General features: G+C 39.3%; 1 protein-coding gene and 1 long non-coding RNA gene across 3 annotated transcripts in view; one reads left to right on the forward strand and one right to left on the reverse strand.

Moving 5' to 3' along the window:
• Positions 1–1,301: 1,301 nt before the first annotated feature.
• LOC149215890 (uncharacterized) overlaps positions 1,302–25,096 on the forward strand; it is a 72,832-nt gene continuing 49,037 nt past the window's right edge. Inside the window, exon 1 of the long non-coding RNA XR_016251039.1 lies at positions 1,302–1,907. This is a non-coding gene — a long non-coding RNA (uncharacterized LOC149215890). The remainder of the gene's footprint in view (positions 1,908–25,096) is intronic.
• On the reverse strand, positions 18,849–24,839 carry LOC149215891 (putative LRR receptor-like serine/threonine-protein kinase At3g47570). 2 transcript variants are annotated; one of them, XM_089392632.1, is made up of 3 exons: positions 24,448–24,839; positions 21,993–22,929; positions 18,849–21,893 (listed from the first exon to the last, which is right to left on the reverse strand). In XM_089392632.1, exons 2-3 carry the CDS (start codon positions 22,291–22,293, stop codon positions 21,610–21,612), a joined length of 585 nt encoding a protein of 194 aa, XP_089248758.1. In that variant the 5' UTR covers positions 22,294–22,929; positions 24,448–24,839; the 3' UTR covers positions 18,849–21,609. The 2 variants fall into 2 exon arrangements, with proteins under 2 accessions (XP_089248758.1, XP_089248757.1); XM_089392631.1 differs by having other exon boundaries at positions 21,087–21,893; positions 21,993–24,839.

A 25,096-nucleotide genomic window follows, 5' to 3' on the forward strand; every position in this document is an offset into this window, starting at 1 on the left:
AAATACAGTTTCAAATAGTATATGTTTGATGTTTTGTGCTCTAATTGTTAAATGGTTATGATACTTATACATAAATTCATCTCTTTGTATATTTTGTTGTTACAGGAGTTGGAGTCCATAGTCGTGGCAGTGTTGCTCTTCCTATTGCAATTAAAAACTTTTTTATCAATAAGGGGTATATATTCATCTCAAACTTTTAGCATGAATTATCTTGTATTAGTGCTTTTAGTGAAAGTAACTGCATGTGGTTCAGTTGTGTTTCATTAATCATATTATCTTAGACTCTTATTGAACTATGCATGATTTCATTTTGATTAAACTTCTAGAATGAATAGGGAAAATTAGATATCCACCGTGCACATTTCCTTACATCGAGTCTAGCCAGTTATCATATCTTTTCAGTTAGCTATCACTTTGAAAGTTTTGGGTGGATAGGAATGTTGATAGTTGGCTTAGCATATCCATTTCGAAAGTTTTGGGTGGATAGGAATGTTGATAGTTGGCTTAGCATATCCATCTCACTGTGTAAGTACAAATTTAGTGAAGCTAGAGCAAGAGTGATTGTTGTTTGCCCCTAGTTTCGCTACAACTAGATTTCTCTTTTTAATTGCCCAGCATAAATGATGTTTGTATGTACATTAGAAGTCAATCTAAAGATTTGTTGCCTGATTTAGGCAAATGCACTCACCCATTGCGGTGAATTATTTATTTTAATTGATTTCATTCCATGAGAAAATTTTGACTACAAAGTACTTCTTCTTCATGAATTGTTGTTCTATATTTGTTTTTGGAATTTGATATTTGTAATTAAACCATACAACACTACACTTCTCAAAATAATTTGTATAAAATAAGTACGACGTTTTTTAGTTACTCACCATTTCTTTTTATATTATATATTTTATAAAAGATATATTATGTATATTTTATATTATTGTATAATAATCTTAAAACCAAAAAAAACAAGGATTAAATTATATATTGATAATTTAAAAAAAATGGTTTTTCCATTAATGTAATTTTTGAAGATTTCATGAGCATATTTTTCTTGTAATTTTTAGAACATTTCTTTATATATTATGTATTTTATAAAAGATATATTATGTATATTTTATATTTGTATAACAATTTATATAAAAAAACAAGACTTAAATTATATATTGATAATTTTTTAAAGAAATTGATTTATCCATTAATGTAATTTTTGAATATTTTCTAAGCATATTTTTCATGTAATTTTAGAAGATTTTAGCATATTTTTCAACCGATAATATTTATTGAAATGAATGCATGATTGACAGCGAGAGCGCCGAGCAGGCATCCAACCAGTGGATTGCACTAATCCGGCGTCCAACCAATGACTCCGACCGCGCCAACATCCGCGCCAATCACAGTTGATGGCTTTGGGGATCCTCAGATGAATGTTGAGTTCTATATTTTAATGCCACATCGCAGCTTCACGACCTGTCCATCGATGGAGCTTCATGCTCGCATGTAGTCTTTCGCTCTGCCTCCCGTCCAGCGACGTGGTGTTCCATCAGGACATCCTTCCTTCTTTAGTCGCACTATCCTGCACTGAGCGAGTTTTGGCCTTCCCTCAGCTCCGCGCGCCCCTGCGCGGGGGAAAATTTCGACTGTCTTTACTGCTCTCCGTCTTGGTCTCACTGAATCTGTGTTTCCATTTAAGAAGACCCTGATTTTTTCTCGGCCCAAGCATTTTTCCGGGAATCTCTTTGCTCATTTCCCTATCCTGTTTCAACATTGTCCACTGATATTATCTCTGTTTATCTGAGCCGGTCTGACCCTACAATTCTGTTATTTCTCCGATTGTGCTAGCGGCTTGGTGGCGGACTGCGTCTGTGGTGTTTCTGCGGTGCTCTTGCTCTCGGCGGCAGCTCTGTGATAAGGTTAGTATATATTCGGTCGAACTCCTAACAGTCTGTATTATTTTTCCTTGTCATTTCTGAAATTTCTTTGGTCCTAGCAGTGTTAGGATAAAAAATTGACTGCTTTCTTGCAAAAAAGTAGCCGTAAAGGACCTGATAAAGGATGTCTCTGTGACGGTGTTTATCATCATCCCTTATGTTATTGAATGAGCTAGATATATTTTGTTAGCCCTCTCTGTTGCTTCGTTTTTAGAGGTATTATTTTATTTATTAGACTTCAGGAGGGTCCTCTGTGTTAGTCTTTCATCCTTCTATCTGTTTAATAGATCAGTGTTATTTCTTTTTGGCAAATATTCTATGCATGTCTTTCTCACTTTTGCCGGGCTCATATTTCTGGGCTTTTTTCCTAAATTGGATCTGGGATCCTATAGTCAATTTGAAGCACTATTGTGTTATATCAAATCCCTGCTCTGATTTTAGCCTAAAAATTGGGCCATGGTGGTGTAAGTGCAAACACTGTTATTGCTGTTGTATCATCTTTCCGAGCCATTCTTGACTTCCTCCGTACGTTCCTACTTCCTCCCTCGACTCCCCTGGTTTTTCCGATCACGAAATTATTAGGCTGATTACCTTTTTCGGTCGACCGACATAGTCATGACGTAAGATGGTGCGGGATTGTTTCTCTTTCCCCTTAAATGGGAGCCGTCACTATTGAAGTCTTCCTGTCCTTTCTTCTGATTTGATGTCTAATCCTTCTTTTATGGATGTCAGTAGTGGAGCTTTCCAAGAAGGCCATGCTCCAGTATGTCCGGGTATTTTATGCTGATCCCTAGATTTGGTCTGATTTTGAATTTTTCCGTAGGCTGTCATTCCCATATATTACCTGGAGGTTTATCTTCCGTATTTCTCGCACATTCGGGCACATTCGGTCACTCTGTCACTCCTCTTTTTAGTATTGTCTGATCAGCGCTCTAACTCCCGCCCTATCCTTCTCATTTATAACTTGGAGGTTTCTTGTTCGTTCCATCTTTCTTTTTTGGCCCTTCTGTCTCTTCCTCATTTAGTGTAGGCTGTTCTCATTGATTGAATGGAAGCTTTTTCTGACGTGTCTGTCACGTCAGCTATGGTGCGGGCCACCATGGAAGCGGAGGAGAAATTTGGCAGGACGTCCGCCAAAGCCGATTGGCAATCTTCCCTGGCCGATATTTTTATTACCCATTCTCTGATTTCGGACCATGACCAAAAAGTTGGCGGCTCTAATCTCCCGCTGCGCAGAAGAAACTAGCGCCCTGCGAAGTCTTCCCCTACCCCCGCGCCATAAATCTGGATAGTTCCTTTCTTTTGGACAGGATAGCTAGCCTTCACTTCCCAGCAATGGAGGACGGCCAGATGAGATCTTGAATTGGTTCTAAATGGAACTCTCTTTTGGGGTATATCCCAACTATCGTCAGGCTCATGAACAACTGGTACAATTTCCATTTTCTAAGTGATCGTGATCTGGAAGTTATCCTTGCTCTCCCTTGGTTTCATGACAAAAGCTTTCTTGCTCTGCATAAATGGTACATTGGCTTCAATCCTCTGCGTAGTACCCCATCGAACAATTTTATCTGGGTGAAGCTTCCGGGTCTTCCCATCGAACTGTGGACTAAGGAGACTTTAGCAGATATAGGCAACGCCATCGAGAGATTTATCTTTGTTGATCCTAAATGTCTCAGGGCAAAGGACAAAAGAGTTGCTTGGATTTTAATCGAAAAGGAATACAGAGGGGGTTTCCCTGAGCATATCGACCTATCTTGGGGTGATTTTAACATACAACAGAGATTGGATTACTAGGGAGTTCCTTTCCGATGCTCCGTATGTCATAAAACAGGTCATTTGAAATTGAACTGTCCCTGTCGCCCTGGTGGAAGACAAAAGGGGAGGGACCATTATATAAATCCTACTGTCAACCTATCGGGGAAGGGTGGGGAAGATCAAAGGGGGAATAGGGACCATGGCTTTGGCTGAGATCTCGGACTTGAGAGTACCTGCCTCTCTCCCCCTCGGGTTTTTCACCGGGAGGATCGTCAAGCCTATCACTGAAGAGGTCTCATTCCTTAGAGTACTTTTGCCGGAATATCAGTTCTCTAAAGGAGAATATCAACATGCGCAGATCATCTTGCAAGTCGAGGTCCCTGGAACTGATAAGTCATTCTCCTTCTAAAAGACGGATGTTATTCTCAGTCAACCCTATGCCCCTTGAACCTTTTCCGGATAAAGCATTACCTTCTCCATCCCCTATTCCACATCCTATCCTAGATATCCCATCCGCTTCGCACATCACATATATTTCATCATCACCTCAATCACCTGAAAATCCCAAATCAGTGCCTCAAGGGAACACAACACCTCCTCCCCTCTCTACTTACTCCAATCCTAACAAAGCCATTGCAAATATAAAAGGAAAGGCTCCTTGTATCTCTGTCACTCCCCTGAACTCTCCCAAATCTTCTCCTGTAAATTCTTTCGAATGTGATCTGGATCTTCTGTTAAAGAGAGAATCCCTCAATCTCCATCCTCTAACTGTTCACAAACCTCAAAAGTCTCCCTCTCCTTCAATCAGCCCTACCTCGGCAGGAAATATCACAGTAAGAAAAAAGCAGAACAGAGGAAGCAGACATTTTCGTGGCAGAAAGGGTAGGCCAGATTTGAACATTCAGGATCTATCTCTGGTTGACATTCGTATCATCAATCTTGCTATAAAGGGGCAGCTTAGAGCAAGCAAGCCCGGGGATATGACCAAATGATCAATATTCTCTCAATGATTATTAGGGGTCTAGGAGTGAACCCAAAATTTTTGGCTCTAAAGGACTTTTTTAGATCCTCAAAATCAAAGATTTTACTCATTCAAGAGACTATGCATGGCTGCCAGGAAACCATATCTTATTTCAGACGCATGTTCCCCACCTGGCACATGGCTGCGACGGGTGCTACTGGACTATCCGGAGGCCTTGCGGTTTTGTGGGATCCGGCTTGGATTTCGGCAATGGCTTTCAATTTCAAGTGTTTTGCTGGAATTCTCCTTCTCGACTATATTAGGGGCTCACCCAGGCCGTTTCACTTCCTAAATGTCTATGCCCCGTATAAAGAATGCTTTCCCTTCTGCGATCACTTTCTGTCCTCTCAGATCTTGGATTTGGATTCTTTGCTGATTGGGGGGGACTTAAATTGCACTCTGAGCAATGATGAGATTTGCGGAAGGGGCAGGAAAAATGATCTGGTGGGAGGTATGATCAGAGATGTTGTCCTCCAGCGCAATTTTGTTGATGTTTATCCTTTCATGATGGGTCCTATGTGGGATAAGGGGAGATCGAATGATGCTTATCTCGCTAAGAGACTCTACCGTTTCCTCATTCATCACAGGTTGATTGATCGTTAGGGATTCCCACTGCAAAGATTATTCCGAGCTTCATCTCGGATCACAGACCTATCTCCATCCAATGGAATCACGTGGGTCATAGGAATGGTTTTCCATTCAAATTCAATAGAGTTTGGTTAGAGGATGCACAGTTTAGTAATCTCATACGGGATATTTGGTTATCTTCTTCCTCTGAAAACTGATCTTGGCATACCCAAACCTTCTTGGATCGCTTGTCTACCCTCAGGAAATGTGTTAAAATCTGGCAGCGGGAAAAGGTGATTTCTAATAGGGAAGCTCTCAAGGAGATAAATGTTAAACTTGAAAGATTATCTGTATGTCTGAATGCAAACAATGTGTCTCTGGATATGAGAGCTCATATAAGGGATCTGGAGAGAAAAAAGCAAAACATTCTAGTAATTGAAGAGGCTTCCTAGAGATTGAAGAGCAGAGCAACCTGGCTTAAAGAGGGTGATAGAAATACAAAATTTTTCCACAGGTATGCAAACCATTGTTTTACAACCCGGCCGAGTCAACTCCGAAACGGCCGTTTCGAACCGAGCCAACACCAAAATTTATGACCCGGCCAGCAACCCGGCTCGGTTGACCGAGTCAACTATGACTCGGTCAACCCGGCCGGGTCCGTATTGACTCGGCCGAGTCAAAGAACCAACGGCTGGGCAGCGTAAAACATGAAAAAAATTAACTTTTTTTGTGATTTTTGGTAAAGTGCAATTCAGTTTATGGATTCCAAAGGGTAATGGTAAATTGTTAAATGCTTTTGGGGTCCATTTCCCCCTCCCAAACCCTATTTAAGACAGCCAAATGCTCTCATTCACTCACAGCAGTCTTATGCATTTGAGTGAGAGTCTTCTTTGAGAATCAGTGAGCAGTTCTTGAGCTTGTTTTGGAGCAGCAATGAGAAGTCTTGGAGGAGCATTGTAGCTGGAGTGAGGAGCTTCTTGGGCAGCCATTTGGAGCAGCATTGAGGAGCTGATTCTTGGAGCAAGCTTGAGGAGGCAGTTTGTGCCTGGAGGTATTTTTTTCCACCTCTATAAATCTGTTTTTGCTTAGTAAATTTTAGGTGCATATCAAGAAAGCTTAGAGAGTGTTTTTTGTCAAATAAATGAACATTGAATCAATTTTTTTTTTTTTTTTTTCATTTTCAGATTGTTTTCCTAGTCAAAAAATGGCACCTAGAGCAAAAGATCCTGCTTGGGCATATGTTGAAATGGTTGATAGTCAGATGCATTGCAAGTTTTGCCATAGGAAAATTAAGGAAGGTCCTGGGGGGATTCATAGGCTGAAACAACACTTGGCAGGGATTAAAGGCCAAATTACCGCATGTCCCTCTGATGAAATTGAGGAGATTAGAAAGAATTTGTTGGCCAGCTTTGAAAAATTTAAAGAAGATAAGGCTAGGCAACAAGAGATACAGGCTGAAATTGGGAGGAAGAGGGAGATACAAAGAATGATGGCTACCAACCCCCACTATGATTTTGAGGGTTCTTCCTCTATCCCTCAAACTGAGGCATCCAACCCTTTCCGTTATGTTCCTCCCTCTTTTGGTTCTGTTCAAGATAAGGGAAAGGGTAGAATGAAGGGTGATGTGACTATCAAAAGTTATTTCACTCCCTCCTCTCCATCAGATGCACATGGTCCTGAAGCTAGTAAAGGTCAAATTTAGCCCACTTTAGATGACCATTGGAAGAAAGAATTGAGGGAGACTGCCTGTGACTACATAGCTAGATGGTGGTATGATGCTGATATCCCCTTTAATGTTGCTCATTCACCATATTATGAGCCTATGTTTGATGCCATACATGCTGCTGGAAAAGGCTTCAAAGGCCCTACTATGCAAGAGCTAGGGGGGTTTCGTTTGCAGAAAGAAATTCAATCCATTAATGAGTATTTGCAAGAGTTCAGGGACTCATGGGCAAGAACAGGGTGTACCATCATGTCAGATGGATGGACTGATCAAAGAAACCGTACCATCATAAACTTTCTTGTCTTCTGCCCACAGGGAACCATGTTTTTAAAATCAGTTGATGCATCTGATAAGGTAAAAGATGGCCACTTGTTGTTTCAGCTATTGGATGAGGTTATTGAGGATGTGGGGGTCGCTAATGTTGTTCAAATCATCACAGACAATGCCTCTAACTATGTTCTTGCTGGTAAACTGTTAGAGGAAAAACACAAGACCATATTTTGGACCCCATGCGCTGCACATTGCATAGACCTCATGCTTGAGGATATTGGAAAATTAGATTGGGTCAGAAACACTGTAGATAATGCCAAAAGCATAACAAAATTTATCTACAATCATACACTGGTTTTGAGTCTCATGAGGAAACACACTGGAGGCAAGGATATTATTAGGCCTGCCATCACTAGATTTGCTACACATTTTTTGACATTGCAATCTATGCTTTCCCAACATAGAAACTTGCAAAAGATGTTTTCCAGTGATGAATGGAATCAAAGCAATTGGTCTAACAAACCAGAAGGCAGAGAATTGAAAAGGAAAGTTCATGATGAAACTTTTTGGAGAAAGGCAGCAGAGATTGTGAAGCTTGCTGAGCCACTAGTTAAGGTGTTGCGGTTGGTGGATGGGGAAAGGTTGGCTATGGGCTTCATTTATGAGGCTATGGATCAAGCAAAGGAGCAAATAAAGACAGCATACAAGGATAGAGTGGCAAAGTATGGGCCCATTTGGGCAATCATTGATGAAAGATGGAACAATCAACTCCATCGCCCTATACATGCAGCTGGGTATTTTTTGAACCCACGGTATCATTATAAAGCTAAGGAGTCAGGAGCTTTGAGGGGGGAGGTCAGAGATGGACTGGTTGATTGCATTGAACGCATGATCCCATCGGAGTCTGATCAGCTGCAGATACATCAACAGGTCACATCCTTCAGCAATGCAACAGGTACCTTTGGGAAGAACCTAGCAAAGATTGCAAGAGAAGCAGATGAGCCAGGTAAACAAAAATTTCGATTTTCAATTTCTTAATGGTTTTACAGTTTTACTTTTTTTATTAAAGACTAAAGTTTGTTAAATCATTTATAATTTGAAAGTTAGATATAATTTGTAATTTTGTTGAGCTTCAGCCTTCATCTAACTCATAATTCATTACACTGCTATGTTTTTTGCAGCACAATGGTGGGAGGCCTTTGGTGGCCAGTGCCCTCAATTGCAAAAGTTTGCAATTTGTATTTTGAGTCAAACTTGCAGTGCATCTGGGTGTGAGCGCAATTGGTCTGTCTTTGAGAGGATTCACACAAAGAAGAGAAACCGTTTGGAGCAAAAACGGTTGAATGATCTAGTTTTTGTCCAATACAACCTTCGGCTCAGACGGAACCAATTGCTGAACAAAAGACCTGATTCAGATCCCATTGTGTTGGAAGACATTGATCCAACATCAGATTGGGTAGTGGAGAGTCGTGCACCAGAGTTTGATCCCGATGAGGATCTTGATGAACTTGAACTGGAACATCAACTTCAGCCTGTTCAGTTGAATGCAGATCCCGATCCACCAGCCTCAGTCTCACAGCCAGCAAGGAGTAGGACTCCAGTTGTAGGTGCTTCCTCTGCTCAGCCACGACAGAAGCGCAGCCGCATATCTACTCTATCTCAGCTTGCATCTGCTGCACAGCCTGCTAGTGGTACTGGCACCACTTCTACAGTTGCAGTTGGAGACGATGATGATGAGGAGGAGGCATGGGGCCCCTTGTTTGACTCTGATGATGATGATCCAGAGATTGGTCGAGATGATCTTGGCTCCTCTGGCAGTAGCTACTAGCCAGTAGTACTAGTACTAGTATTGGAGTCTGGTCACCATCACAGTTTACTTTTGTTGTAGAGGCCATTTCTAGCCTCCTTGGTTATTTGTATTTTGTTTTGAGTCTTTGATCATGTATGACAGTTGACTATGTATTGCCATTGGGTACCATTTTGATATAATGGATTGGTTCATGAGCCTACTTTGATCATATGTTGTCTTCCATCTATATTATAATGTTGTGTGTTTGGAAACATGAATGAAAATCTTTAAAATTATGTTTAAAATATTTAAAATTATGTTTTTTTATAAAAAAAAATAAATATTTAATGTATTTTTTACAACGACCGAGTCATTGAAATCGAGCCGGCCGAGTCATTACCGAGTCAGAGTCGATCCTCGGCCGAGTCGGAGTCGGAGTCGGAGTCGTAAAACATTGATGCAAACAAAAGGCGGGAATTAAATTCAATTTGGGAGATAAAAAATCAGGAGGGAATCTCGGTGGTGTCACAGGAAGACATCACAAAGGAGGCTGTAATTTATTTTCAGAAAGCATACAGTAGAAATAGGGGCAGTGACTTCGAAGACATCTTGTGGGGCATTGAACCCTATCCAACAATGTTTGATGAGGAGCAGAATGACCTTCTATTTGCAAAGGTCACTAAGGAGGAACTTTTGTCTATCATGAAATATTTTAAAAAGGACAAAAGTCCGGGCCCTGATGGATGGACAATTGATTTTTTCATTCACTTTTATGATCTGATCAAGTCTGACCTTCTGGAAATGGTGGAGGAGGCCAGGATCAAAGGCAACATCAACCATATTATATCCTCCACTTACATTGCTTTAATCCCAAAAAAGAAGGTCTCTCACACCTTCATGGACTTCAGGCCCATTTCCCTTTGTAATACCCTCTATAAGATAATCTCCAAACTCATCACTAACAGGATGAGAAATATTTTATCATCCCATTTGACCCAAGAGCAGCATGGTTTCCTTAAGGGTAGGAACATTCTAGAGGCTGTTGCTCTTACTCAAGAATGCCTTCACTCCATGCACACTAAAAATGCTGAAGCTGCTTTATTGAAATTAGATCTCAAGAAAGCATATGACTACATTGATTGGGGTTTCCTTAGGTGTCTCCTTTCCAAAATTGGCCTCAATGACAAATGCTCAAATTGGATAATGGCCTGTGTTGAAAATGTAAACTATACTGTTCTTATAAATGGTTCCCCATCTTCTTTCTTCCCTGCCGCCAGAGGCTTGAGGCAGGGATGTTCACTATCCCCTCTCCTTTTTATTCTGGTCATGGACTCCTTAAGTCTTCATGTAAAAAGGTTGTAAGAGAAAAGAGATGTCGCCCTTTGGCAATCAATTGGGATATTTCTATTTCGCACAACTTGTTTGTTGATGACATCCTGCTTTCTACGATGCTTTGTCGAGCCTCATGGACCTGTTTGTATGATCTATTGGGAAAGTTCCAAAGAGCTACGGGGCTATGTATAAATGACGACAAGTCATCTTTCCATCTGGAGGATGTTAATGCGGAACTTATAGTTCATCTGGTCCAACTCTTCAATATAAAAGCTAAACCACTTAAAGATGGCCTGATATACCTGGGATTTCATTTAAAACTTGTGGGCTACACATCTACTAATTGGATGTGGATCCATGATCGGTACTACATGAGAATAGCTGGATGGGAATTTAAATGTCTTTCTATCGCTGGGAGAGCGATTTTAACTCAAGTAGTTCTGGTCTAATTAATGGTCTACTAGGCACATTTATTTTTCATTCCTGTAAATATAATCCACAAACTAAACAGATTAACAACAAATTTTATCTAGGGGGGAACAAAGAGAGAATAAGATTCCACCTTACTAAACTCTCAAAATTGACTTGTCCAAAGAAGTTGGGGGGTTGGGGAATCATGGACCTTAAAAAGTTTGGCATAGCACTTCTCTGCAAATCTTTATGGAAGGGAGTTTTAGGGGATAGTCTTTGGAGCATAGCCATCAAATCGAAATATATGGACAGTAGAGACATATCCTACTGGTATAGAAAAGGGACAATAGGAACTTCACAGGAATCAGCCATATGGAGGAGCTTTCGAAAAATTGAACAATTTTTTCTTCAAAATCTGGTATGGAGTTTTCAATTGGGGAAAATATCATCATAGGACTTGATCCCATTGCGGGAGGTGACAAGGAAATATCCTTCCCTCGACAGTTACTTCGGGCCTTTCAGCAAAAAGGAATCTTCTATTGGGAGCAGACCATTGATAGATGGCTGGGGTCTCTCCCTATCTGGAAATCGGCCTCGATGTTGGACCTCAATGGTGATCTTGCTCTCCAATGGAATCAGATTACTTGGTCTATGAGGAATAGGGGAATTTACAGATCAGAGGTGGAGGATAAACTAATCTGGAAGGGGTATAGGGGAAGGTTGATTGTATATGTAAAAGATATCTATTTAGAACTTCAACAGGACAGTCCAATTCATCAGGATAACATTTTCCCTATTATCTTTTGGAAATTTGGATGCTCCTATAAGATAATCATATTTGCATGGCTTGTTTTCCATAATAAGAACCTAACGTGGGATAACCTTCAAAAAAGAAACTGGAGCGGGCCTGCTATCTGTCCGATTTGTAAATCTGAAGAAGAAAACAACATGCACATTTTCCTAAACTGTCTTCAATCACAGGGGATATGGAAGAATTTGGTAGTCCATTTTGGTTTCAGTATGGTTTCTTTTCTCTCTCTTAAAGAAGCTTTTGAATGGTGGAGCAATCTAAAATCGGACTGGAGGCCTATTCTGCTATTAACCTTATGGGCTATATGGAAATGGAGAAACAGAGCCCTTTTTCAAAATAGCAAGGAAAATTATAACACAGTTTATGAATCCATTCTCTCCCAGTACTACTCCGGTTATTCCTCCAATACCCTACAGAGATTTGGAAAGTTGAAGACAAAAAATCTTAATCCGACAGGCATACCTCGTGCTTATTTTGATGGGGCGGCTCAAAATGGTATTTGTGCATGTGGTGTATTTATTATTACAATGGAGAACCAACATATTGACATTTTTTGGAACGGTGGAAAAGGGTCAAACAACAAAGCAGAGGCAATGGCATTGGTTGGTCTCCTAATGTTTTGTGACTATCTAAACATCCAGGATTTGCAAATTTTCGGTGTTTCCAAGGTCATTATTGACCATGTGAAGTCTATTCACTCCATAAAAAACCACAATCTTTCGGGGTGGCTGAACAGAATTGACTCAATCTGGAAATCTTGAAAGGACTATTTTATTAGACATATCGATAGAGCAAAAAACAAAGAAGCTGATTCTCTGTCAAAAAAAGGACTTTCTTCTCAAAATGAATTCTAGAAGATGAGCATATCAGTGGGGGATGAATTGCACCATATTCAGGATTTCATTCTGCCGGGTACTTAATACTCTTTCATCTCACTTCCATTCTGGTATGTATCAAGTACCCCCTTTTTTTCCTATTCTACTTGCACTTGAAGTTTTCTGATCCTGCTTACTTTTGTTGATCCTTACAATGCCTCCATTTTATCCTGTATATTTTTTATGAGGTTTTGTGTTTATGGTTTCGATTATGTATTTCACTGCATTGGCTTGGTTGCCTTATCCGGCTACACTTATTAATTATCATAACCGTTAGATGATGTACTGTTATCTATTAATGAATGAATAGTAATCTAGCGTTTTCCGTACTGAAAAAAAAATAAAAATTGCAATAGATGAGCAAACACTGGAAAAGAAACAATCCTGACAGTTCCTCAAACCCAACCCAGCTTGGTTGCCCCCTCTATATGTTGCTCACAAGAAACCCGAACCACTTAAACAAGGAGGCCCTTCCAAACTACTCGAAGAACCAACTATTCAAACAACCTCGAAGAATCCAGTCTAAGCTTTCGGCGTTACTTTGTACCTCTCGGTGCAATGGTTAGTTATCGATCTGCTCAGCTTGTGACAGGTTCTAACCCTCAAATTTCGTTGACACTAACCAAATTTTTTATTTAATTTTCAATCTTCTGTATGCCCCCATCTGGTTTTTAAAAATGTTATCTTGAATATTGGATCCTTTCTGATTGTGAGTCTTCATTGTTCAACAAATCAATTACGAAGGCAACGATGGACCTTCGCAAGTCAACAATTTTATTTTCACCTCCTTGCTAAATTATTTTATTTTCGTGAGTGATTTTATCTTTCTCGCTCACTCACCTTTGAAGGCTTCTTCACCTCTAACTCCAGCGATCTACCCATTACTTTCACAATGAGAAAAAATTCTTGAATAATGGATTGCTGCCATGATGAAAAAATATATCTGTTTAGCTTCGCTTTCACTTCAATTATTTCAACGCAATTTTGTTTTACAGACTTTAATTACTTGTTTACCTTCAGTTTTAGTTCCACTTTCATTACTTGTTTACCTTCCAGTTTCACTTCAATTACTTCATTACGTTCAGGTTTACACTCCCAAACATGTAAAATTTGAGAGGAAAGAGAAAATAATAATTTTTATATTATAAAAAATAAATTACAAATACAATATGAGCACATAAAAAAATAATTATCGCTTACTGCTGTTCTAATTTACATTGAAGTTTCTATGATATCTTTTTACCATGCAATTGTTTACTTGTTTAATATTGAAGTCTCCTTCCCACTTGTGTTGCATAACAAGTAAATAAGTTCACTTGGTGTATCAAGCTGGATTGTTTAAATCAGCTCATTTGGTGTATCAAGTCATACCATTTGCAGATATCAAATTGTTACAACAGATATTTTGGAATCATTTCCGTCCTATATATTATCTGCAACAACATTCTCTAGAATCATGGAATAAGCTAGTTGGCAGTAAATTCGTTCATATCTGCTATCAAGGTTCAAGTTCACACCACATCACTGATATTGAATTGATTTGTTTCAGGTATAAAGTGCACACCTGATTAACAAGTTAAAATCTTTCAGAATCAGTTCATTTGGTGTTACATAACAAGTAAATAAGTTCACTTGGTGTATCAAGCTGGATTGTTTAAATCAACTCATTTAGTGTATCAAGTCATACCATTTGAAGATATCAAATTGGTCGTTTTGATATTATGAAGTCATTTCAATGACAAGAGCAATGTTACTTGGGAGCGGGAGCGGGAGCGACCATTTTCAGAAGCTCCCGGTTTGGGAGCGAATCGGGGAGCGATTTTTTAAAAATATATATATTTTTTAATTTTTGATACATATATGTCAACAAAAACATGTAGAATGATGAAATAGACATAAAAAACATAAAAAAACATAAATTGATCATTGAACCATATCACATCAATCATCTAGAAATTATAATTGTCATCAACCATGTCCACAAGTTAGTAAAATACATATTACAACTGCAACATATTGAGTCTTATAAATCATGATTCATCAAATTCAATATTAAAGTTTCAACTTCAAGCTTTCAGAATTGAAAATTCAATAACATTTATCATCATTGATCACCAAAGTAACAAGTTGTACTTGTAAGCCAAGTTTAACCATTACAAGAAGTAATATCGAAGATATTTCTAAGTCCTAACTTCTAACTGTTAACATGATATGAAATGTTAAAAATTTATAAAATGAAACATGAATAATGAGATGAAATGAAACAACTTTAGTCTTTCACAAAGCATCATATTCATAATTCACAATCATTACCAATGAGTTATAATTGCCAAGGCCCAACTTCAAACTTCAAATTTTCATTGTCATAGTGATATAATGTTTACAAAAAATATCATAATGTCATAATGATATGAAAGAGTCAAGAGTCAAGAGTCAAGGACTCAAAACTCAACAGTTATGAAAACTAAAGTCTAATAGAAACTAAAAAAGACAAGTAAACTGTAAATCTACAAGTGGCCCTTGCCACGAGAGTCTCCGGGAGTATAAGCAGGTCGTGGTGGTCTTCTAGGAGTCTCCCGCACAGACCGACGACCAGAACTAGAGCCTCCACGCGAGGGTGTCGATGGAAGTGGCGACAGCAATGGAACAAGACTCGGGCCCCGAGAACTGCTATTGGATGGTGGAGGTGGAGGTGGCATGGCTGCTGCAGCTGCTTCATTTTCATCCCGTACAAGCTCCTCTTCTAGTTCTTCAATATGTACAATGCCATCCTCCAAATTGTCGTCCTCAGGGTGATTGTCCCAAATTTTATATGTGGGATCTTCATTAGCCCGATCACAGTAATGGCTCAACAACCTCAAGTTGTAGTGCACATAAACCAAGCTTTCTGCTCGGTTTTCGTTGAGTCTGTTTCTTTTCACATTATGTATATAACTGTAGGTGCTCCAACACCTCTCTGCAGAAGAAGAATTTACAACCTGTGAAAGAACTTTTTTTGCCAATTTTGGCAAAAGTCCGTGGCCGCCATATGTTTCCCACCATGTGAGAGAATCAAATTTATCTTTGTCATCCATTGCATGGAAGTTACCATACAAACCACTGCCACTGAAGTATCTGCCTATTTCAAGGTGCACAGCTGCACATTCCTCCCTGTCAGGCACCAACTTTTCTAATGCTTCCAGATATCCTCTAGTTACCTCTTGATCTAAATGGGGTTTGGTCCTAACACCACCCCCTGCTGCAGGTTTGCCCAACCAAGATTCTGAGTAGTATTTTGGCGTAAGGATATACGCCAAGCAATGTAGTGGAAGGTTAAGCCTATTCCACCGTTCACACACACAATCATGAATCAGTTTGTACAAGTTGGGATCTTTATTATGAACAATGTCTTTTATTTCCCCCAACATGGTATCCATTTGCTCATACACCTCGCCAATCACTGGTTTGTCTGTATCTGCAAACCAAATCATGTTATAAATTGGCTTGGTGAAATCCAATACCTGTCTCACAGTTGTCCAAAACTGCCCATCAAGAGCGGCCTCCTCCACCGTTTCAAAACCTGCCATGTCAGCTACATTTGTAGCCCTTTCCTTTAACACCTGCCAATGTGGACTTGATACCATGCTAGCTAATGCCTCTCTTACCTTCAAAAGGCGCCTGAAGGTGAGGTAATAGCTACCAAATCTAGTCCTCGCAATCTTCAGCAACTCCAATCTCGAGTGACTGCGGAAAAGGCCATGGGTATTGCTATGATTTGTAATAAATTTTATCATTTTTTTTCCTTTCTTGTACAAATCACCAATCCATTGGTATTGTTCATTTTTGTTTTTGACAATATCATGCAACAGAAGGTTCAATGTGTGAACCAAACATCCAGACCAAAATATGTTCGGGTATTTATCCTCAATAATTGCTCCCGCTGCCTTACAATTAGGAGCATTATCAGTGATGACTTGGATGACATTGTATGGGCCAATACGCTCAATTGTTTCAAGCAATGCTTCTGCAATGTTGATAGCGGTCTTGAACTTGTCTGAGTAATCATGTGCAGCTAGAAAGATGGGACCACTAACAGACACAGCAAGAACACTTATCAATGGCTTGCCTTTTACATTTGTCCATCCATCAGATACAATGGACACCCCATTGTCAGTCCAAGAACTTGTCATTTTATTCAAAGAATGTGATATTTTTGCTTTTTCATGATCAAGGCCAACAGTTCTTGCCTTGTCATACCCAGGGCTCTTGTATCCTTTAGGGGCATCATTTATGGCAGAAACCATTTCGTGCCAATAAGGTGAGCGTAGAACATTGAATGGTATCCCACATGCATAGAGGAACCTGTAAACTTTTGAATCCACATCATTCCTACACCCCTCATCAAGGAAATCTGATATGGTTCTACGCCTTAAAGATGATGACCCTGTGCCTCCATGTCCATATCCACTGCCTTGGGAGGATGCTGAAGGAGTTCTTTGTGATGGTGAGATTGGTTCAAAGAAACCCCTTGATCTTTTTGTTCTGTATTGGGCGTCCTCCTCTTCCTTTATGTATTTGGCTCTATCTGCTGTTGACACCGCTGCACAAGTTTTGATTCCTATTTGTTTCTCTCCATCCCATGGCCTTTTCCCGCAGAGGTGTCTTCTAGCACGGGTGTATGAGCCTGTGTAATCAGTGTTGCAATGGGAGCAATGAAATTTAGTGGTTCCACCCCCTCTCCCTGTTTCAGCTCTGTGAACATATTTCCACAATGGAGTTTGGTCTTGTTTAGTTTTTTGAGGGTCATGTTCACCCTCCTCCACCTCCTCCTCACTGGGGTTTTCACCCATTTGACTTCCTCCGGCTTCTTCATCCACCTCTTCAGTTTCAGGCCCCCTCCGTTTCCTACTCTCCACCACCATAATAACCATAAAAGGGACCAGGAAGAGGAAAATGCCAATAAATATCCCCAGGTCCATGGTGTTTGATGTTTGTAGGGTTTGAGTCTTGAATCTGCAAATTAATTTAGTTTATTGGGATTAATTCATTTAATTTATTAATTTAATTTAAATACATGATTTTTAAACTCAAACAGCTAAATTAAACTAACCAAATTAACAACCTAACCAGCTAAACTAACTAAATGATTAAGTTACTTACCTCTGCAGGCTTGCTCCTCGCTCCTCAGCTCTGGCTCCTTGCTCCTCAGCTCTTGCTCCTTGCTCCTTTGCTCTTGCTCCAGCTCTCAATCTCTTGCTCAATGAAGTTGAAATGAAATTTTTTTGGCCCATTGGGCTTATAAAATAAAAAAAAATTTCTAAATTTTTTGGAAATTTCGGGTCCGGCGGATTTTTTTTCCGCCGAACCGCTCCCGGCCCGGCTGAAATCGCTCCCGGAGCGTTTTTTAATGCCCGGGAGCGATCAGGGAGCGATCGCTCCCCGATCGCTCCCGGGCATTAAAAAACGCTCCGGGAGCGCGGGAGCGATCGCTCCCTGAGTCGCTCCCTAACAGACCAGGGAGCGTAAATTTTTTTACGGGAGCGCGCTCCCGACCCGCTCCCTCCCGGAGCGCGCTTCGGGAGCAGGTTCGAAGGGGGGGGGGCGCTCCCCCGCAACACTGGACAAGAGTATCAAGTTGGCTCTTTTGATGATATCAATTTGGTTCATTTGGAGACGCTGGAAGTACTCATAAAAACCCAATGCTTTTGACTAATCTGTTTTAAACAATCTTGATTAGATTTGATTAGATTGATTTTCTTTATCACGAAGAATATTTCCTTGGACTCCAAGGTTCCTTTTGTTCATGTTTTCTATTAATATTCTTGAGACCTACCCGGTCTATGGGACGTCTTCTCTTAGAATCAAAAGATAGATGTTAATATAAACAGAAATTTTGATACAGAAATTGTCTCTAAAATATTTCTGCTTGAACGATATTAACTTGTAAGGTTTCACCTCTTAATGTTTAAGATCTTTACTGAAATTATCTAAACATTTTAAATTCCATTACAGGCTCCTTTGAGTATGCAGGCTTCTTTGAGCTCACTTCACTTCTAGTGAGTTAGGTTTCTCTAAGATGAAAGTTTTCTTTTTTTAGAAGTCCCTTGCACAGTTATTACAATTGATCTCGACAAAAGGCCAGTGGTTTCCACGTTTCCTGTAGCAGGGGATCCAGTCCCGACTTATTTCCAAGACACCATTCATGAAAGGGCTTACTCTGGCTATCGAACTGTAAAAGATGCAAGGGCAACTCAAACTGGTTAGGATGCTTTTTCAATTGGTGGTGCAGCCATGAATCCATACTATCCCTTTCTTGGCCATCTGCCAGTAGCTTCAATTCCTCCAATCATGGTACCCTAACCTCCCATTAATGTCAATCAACCTGCCAGCGAAAATTAGGAGAATTGGCTATTAGCCCTCTGTCAACGCCCCTACTCTGTCAACGACTATTGACTGACTGACACTAGCTTAAAAGCATGAAAGAGAGCACCCTACATATCAATAAAAACATCAATATACTGGGTGCAATGTATATAAGCACCGAAGTTTCACTTGTCCATTTCACAAAACCACTCTGCATCCATCATAATTGAATGACAGCTTACCTTTCTTGGTAACAAACAAATTCTATCGTAGAACTCAACAACTTTACATCTAAGATCTTGATACAACCCTACAACAGAGCTTGGAATACATTTACAGAGTTTGGAACAAACAAGCGGATTCGAATGCTCCACTCTACAGTTGAAATGAACTTTAAGGATTTCACATTAAATCTTCTTGGTTACAGTCTACAGGGATGGTATAACGCATAGTTATGGCTCCAGAATTTACTGGTGGTGGTTTACATAGCTTGGAATCCAGACCTGGAAGATGCTACCAGTGCTCAAAATGACCTGAATGAAGAATATAAAGAATATAACTTTTGATTACTTTTTTACAGGAGAAAAGGGTTTTTCATTTCCAGAATTACAGTCAAACAAACCTTACCTGTAGTCTTAGCTAATGTCCAGGTTCTTAGCTAATGCATACCAGATCCTAAACTAAACAACTCACTTTTCTTCCAGCACCTCATATCAGAGATCGACAGTCAATCCTCTGGTGCTTTTGAAATAACCTCACTCTAGGAAACTTAAAACACTAGTTTCTTAAGCTGGAGAACACTAGTTTCTGGTTTGTTTTTTCGCACTTCTCAGCCTTTGGGAATGTTTTTTAAGTTGCAGAGAGCAATAATCTACAGGATTATCCAAGAGAACAATAGTCACTGTGATTGTTGTACTTGTGGACTATTCCATCCTTGAAGCACAGCTAAAAATGATGCTTCCTGTAGCCATTAAGATTGATGGTGGAATTGTCAACCAAAGATTTAGCTCTGTGCTCAACAAATTTTGCTAATAGAATAGCGAACATGCCTTCGTAGAATCCCTGAGATTGCCCACTGAAGTTGATACTTGCTATTTGCATATAGATCATCTACGCATAGTTCTTAGGGCAGTGCAAATCTGAGTTCAAAAGATTGTTTGCAGCATTATAAACACCTTTGACTTTTCGACAAGAATCCATTTACAGAACTCACGCCCTGCCTTCTCTGTTCATCATAGTATCACTTGAGAACTCCTCTGCTCAACTCAACATACCACTTGGATCAGTTTTGTCCAAAAACCGATGACTCAGTAGTTTTAGTTTTCGAATTTGTTCGAACTTTTGACAAGCCCTTGACTGCGCAAATCGTTCTCGTAGATCTCTCTTGATTAAACTGAATCTGTCAGTACTAGCTCTTGATCTCAAATTGGTTTTCACCACAGTCCGTGCTTTTAGGCTTGCATTGCAATCGCCCAACACCCTTCAAGTATGGCAGGGACTTGCTGCTTTGCAGCTCGTCTTGTTAAAATATATTAATTACAACTTGTCACATATTTGAATGTAAGTTCTTGTAGCAGGACATATTGTCAGTGTTTTTAGATTACCGCTTACAAAATACAACTGCCATCCAAAACATACAGTAGAATATGCGTCAAGGAATCGATGCTACTTTCCCAGATGAGAAAAGTTAATAAATTATCGGATATCTTCAATTCAAAAGATTGGATATGCAAAAACCTATTTATATCCTGTTAATTTACTGGATTAAGCGGCCAACTAAACCAAACCGCCATACATTTATTAAAAATGCTCAGCATTTATAACTATTCACACTATGATGGCATTATCCAACATAAAAGTATGTCTATATATAGATGCCTCATAATTGTGTTGTTGAATCCCCTTATTTAGGCCTCTTTAAATCAAGGTTGTAATAAAATTTCAAATATAATCTAAATCCAAATCTTCAAATCATAATGATAATTGAGCTACCCAATTTCGCCATACAGCTACCTATTATGAAATTTAGGCATCCGGCCTAATTCGTAACAGTTCTGAGAAGGTCGTTGTGTCTTGTATTAATTAATCTTGTTCCATAGCTGTAGCTTCAAAATCTTGGTGCAAAGGATGAAGGTTTTGAATATCTCTAGAAGTATCGAAAGCATCATCTTTGTTAACATGCTTTTGCTCTTTATTTGAACTAGTAAAATCATGTGGAAATAAAACAACTGACGTTCCTTTTAATTCTTCAAAACAATTGCAAAGCTCTTGGTATATATATGGCCCAAACTACACAAATAAAACGAAATTCTAGTGCATTTTATTGTAGATATAGATGAATATTGAAAATAACATTGATCTGCATGAAGTTTTACTAAGATAAAGATAGGGTATTCTTAAGATAGGGATAGCGTCTTCTGTGACTGCAAAAACATTCAAACGCACTTTTTATGGCATGTCCTTGTATTTCACAATCACATGCATCCGATAACAGAAACTATATAGAGCAGGAAAGCAAAATAAGATGCAGAAAAATGTGTTGCATAAACTGGATGGACCTAATGACAATATACTTAAATTTCCTCATGGTCTAGTTATGCAACCACTAGTTCCTTGCAATAGACTAGAATGTAGAAGAACTTGGGTTGTCCCTAGTATTGTTCTGAGTGATATAACTTGTACTTCCCAGTAGATGTGTTATATCTGATTGAAAATTTGGAATGCTAGCAATTCCCAAAAATGTCTCTCTGATGCTTTGCAGTGTACCCACAATGTTCATCATAGTAGGTCATCCTTCAGGTGATTCTTTTGTGCATCGCAAACCCACACTTATGCATTGCTTGAGGCAATTGAGATCCTTATCTTCTCCAGTGTTCATACAAGTTCTCAATAGATTCTTGTCCACCACTTCACCTATTCGGTTTGAGAAACCACTGGTCACCCATTTCTGGAAGTGCATTGCTTCCACAAACATGTTGTTGGTGGGCTTCTTTCTAGTTAACATCTCTAATAACATTATTCCATAGCTATAGACATCACCTTTTGTTGTGACACGCCCACCCAATCCATATTCTGCATTCAAAAATTCTCATATTAAAGTCTTGTTCACAATGTTTATTATTAATATGAAATTCATGACATTATATAACATGCTATTAGTTCAAATAATACCTGGAGGAGTGTAGCCTATGGATCCTTTGAGTGCATGTGTCGAAATGAGTGCTGAATCTTTGAGATTTTCAAAACATATGGTAGCAATACCAAAGTCTATTAAATAGGCTGTCATATCTTCACCTAGAAGCACATTGCTAGGTTTCAAATCACAATGGAGCACCTGCATGAAACAATGGTGATGGAGATATGCCATGCCCTGTGCAATGTCTATTGCTATATTCAACCTTTGAATCAAACTCAAACAACTTTCTTCTTCACCATTGGGATATAACCACTTTTCTAGGCTTCCATTTGGCATTAATGGAAATATTAAAGCTTTGGTTTGGAGATCTGAATAAGTGGTTATGATTCTAATCAGGTTTCGGTGCCTAACTTTACCCAAAACTTTGCACTCTCTGTCAAAACTCTTGTAAGCCCCTTCATTTTCCAAATTGAGAAGCTTGACAGCAACACTTGTGCCATTGTTCAAAACCCCTTTTTAAACTTTCCCGAAATTACCAACACCTAGCAAGTTGGCATCATCAAATTCATTTGTTGCAGTGATAATCTCTCCATAGGAAATTCTCGGATGCTCCACATTTAAGGATGTCCCAACCTCTCTAAAAATATGTCTTTTGCAATTTAGAATCCAAAAGATTCCCAAAAACAAACATAATACAACAATGATTACAACAGCAACAACAGGTAAGATAACTCTTTTCATATGCCAAACACTTTTATGTTTATGACTAGAGCATGGTGACAGACCAGCCCAAGGTCCACAGAGGCGAGGATTTCCCATAAATGCCGTGGCACCAATCTTTTTGAAAACTTCTCCCTTAAGGACTTCTCCTGACAACTTGTTGAAAGAAAAATTCAAGTGGTTGAGCATTTTGAGATTTGCCAATGACATGGGTATTCCATCGGAGAAATTGTTGAAGGAGAAATCCATGACCTGAAGATTTTGAAGTTCACCAAGTGAAACTGGAATTAGACCTTGAAGTGCATTGTAGGAAAGATTCAGGTATTCTAGTTCTTTGCAATTTCCGAGTGCACTTGAAATGTTACCAGTGAACTGATTAGCAGAAATATCAATGGCTTGAAGCATAGTCATCTTGCTTAGTTCCGTAGGCACTAGACCATCCAATAAATTGTTTGAAATGTTGAAATAGAAAGCTAAATTTGCAAGACGTGCAACTTCTTGAGGTATATGCCCGCTGAGTTTGTTGTATGACAGGTCTAACGTTAGTAAGTTCACACAATTCCCTATATTTGCAGGGATTTTGCCTGATAACATATTGTGGGCCAGATTTAGATATCTTAGCTGTTGGTTGCCTGCAATAAAATCAGGGATTCTTCCCCACAGATTATTTCCAAAGAGATTTATGTACCCTAAGATTTTGAGTTGCCCTATTTTTATAGGGATATTTCCTTCTAAAAAGTTGCAATCCAGATATAATCTCTCCAACCTTTGAAGCATAGTAAGTGAAGAAGGGATTACCCCTGTAAATTTATTGTTGTCTAGAGCAAGCAATATTAAACTAGTCAGGTTTCCAATCTCTGGAGGTATTTCTCCTGTCAATTCATTGAACTCCAAGATTAGGGCATCCATGCTAGTAGAGAGTTGGCCCATACAAGGAGGCAAACGTCCTGTGAGATGATTCGAGTATAAAAGTATTTGCCGTAGGCTGGAACAATTAGTAAGAGCAGAAAGAATGGGAAAGCTTGTGGTGCTACCACTAACCAGTTTATTATCACCTAAGGAAAGCCGCTGGAGATGAGTCAGCTTACAAAACTTAGTGGACATTACTCCGCTGAGCTGGTTAACCCCTAAGTCAATCTCTCGAAGATTTGTACAGTTGAATAAGGAATCAGGAATCGTGCCATTCAACAGATTGCTTTCCAGATAGAATATCGTCAGCCAGCTATTCTTGCGACACAACTCCGCTGGAATATGACCAGACAACTGGTTTCCAGATATATCCAATTTTTGAAGATTGGTGCAGTTGGACAAGAAACTAGATGGAAGTTGTCCACTGAAATGGTTATCAGACAGAGCTATAATGGTCAGCTTGCTTAGCATACCCAATTCGGAGGGAAGACTGCCATGAAAGTTGTTCTCGTACAAAGTACAAAGCTAAGACATCCAAAGAGGATATGTTTCCCAAGCAGTGCGGTATTGTACCCGTCAAGTTGTTTCTCTTTAAGTTAAAGAATTGTAACTTGGGAAGGATGCAAAGTTCTGACGGAATATTTCCTGTGAGATTGTTTTCGGACGAAGAGAAAAACCGTAATCTACGGCACCCACCGAGAGTGGGTGGAATAGAACCTTGGAGTTTATTGAAATCCAAGTAAAGTATCTCTAACCTAAACAAATTTCCCAATTGATAGGGAATATGACCATGAAAACCGTTATTACTAAGGTCGAGTAATGTAAGAAAGGAGAGATTGCCGAGACGAGGAGAGACTGTACCTTGTAATCCAGTGCTTGAAACATTGAGGGAAACTACTCTCTGTCTTCGCCGACTGCATACGATACCTGCCCATTCGCAGAACGAGACATTTGGTTTCCAGACAGTGGGTAATGATAGGGATCCATCGTAATCGGTGATTGCAGACTTGAATCCAAGCAAAGCCTCTTGGTCTGAAGCATTGCTGAGACGAGGATGCCCGCGACTAGATAATTTACCGGTGGAAAATACAGGACTGACACAAAGAATGAAATGAAAGAACAAAATCATTCTCGTAATAAACCAGAGAAATGAAGGGACGTGATGGATCTCCATCTCCTCCTCCAAGAAGATGGTTTCTGAAGTGTAACTAACAGTCAGACAGAAACGATGGAAGAGAAAACCATTTTGATTGGAGTTCTCTCATTTATTTATATGGCACAGATTCTTGTATTAATTTCATATTAGGAAAAAATTATTGACGCGTAAAATTAAAGATAAATTGTTAGTATAATTGCATGATTTATATGATAAAAACAAAAGTGAATCTGACCAATCTGTTGGTATAATTGCATAATTTATATGATAAAAACAAAAGTGAATCTGACAAATCTGACAAATCTGACAAAAGACTCGACGTTTTGTTTAAAATTATTTTGATTTTATTGAGCT

This window comes from Pinus tabuliformis, chromosome 1_1, assembly GCF_031772625.1.
Source record: "Pinus tabuliformis cultivar Carrire ecotype Pingquan chromosome 1_1, CPIR1, whole genome shotgun sequence".
Lineage (NCBI taxonomy): Eukaryota > Viridiplantae > Streptophyta > Pinopsida > Pinales > Pinaceae > Pinus > Pinus tabuliformis.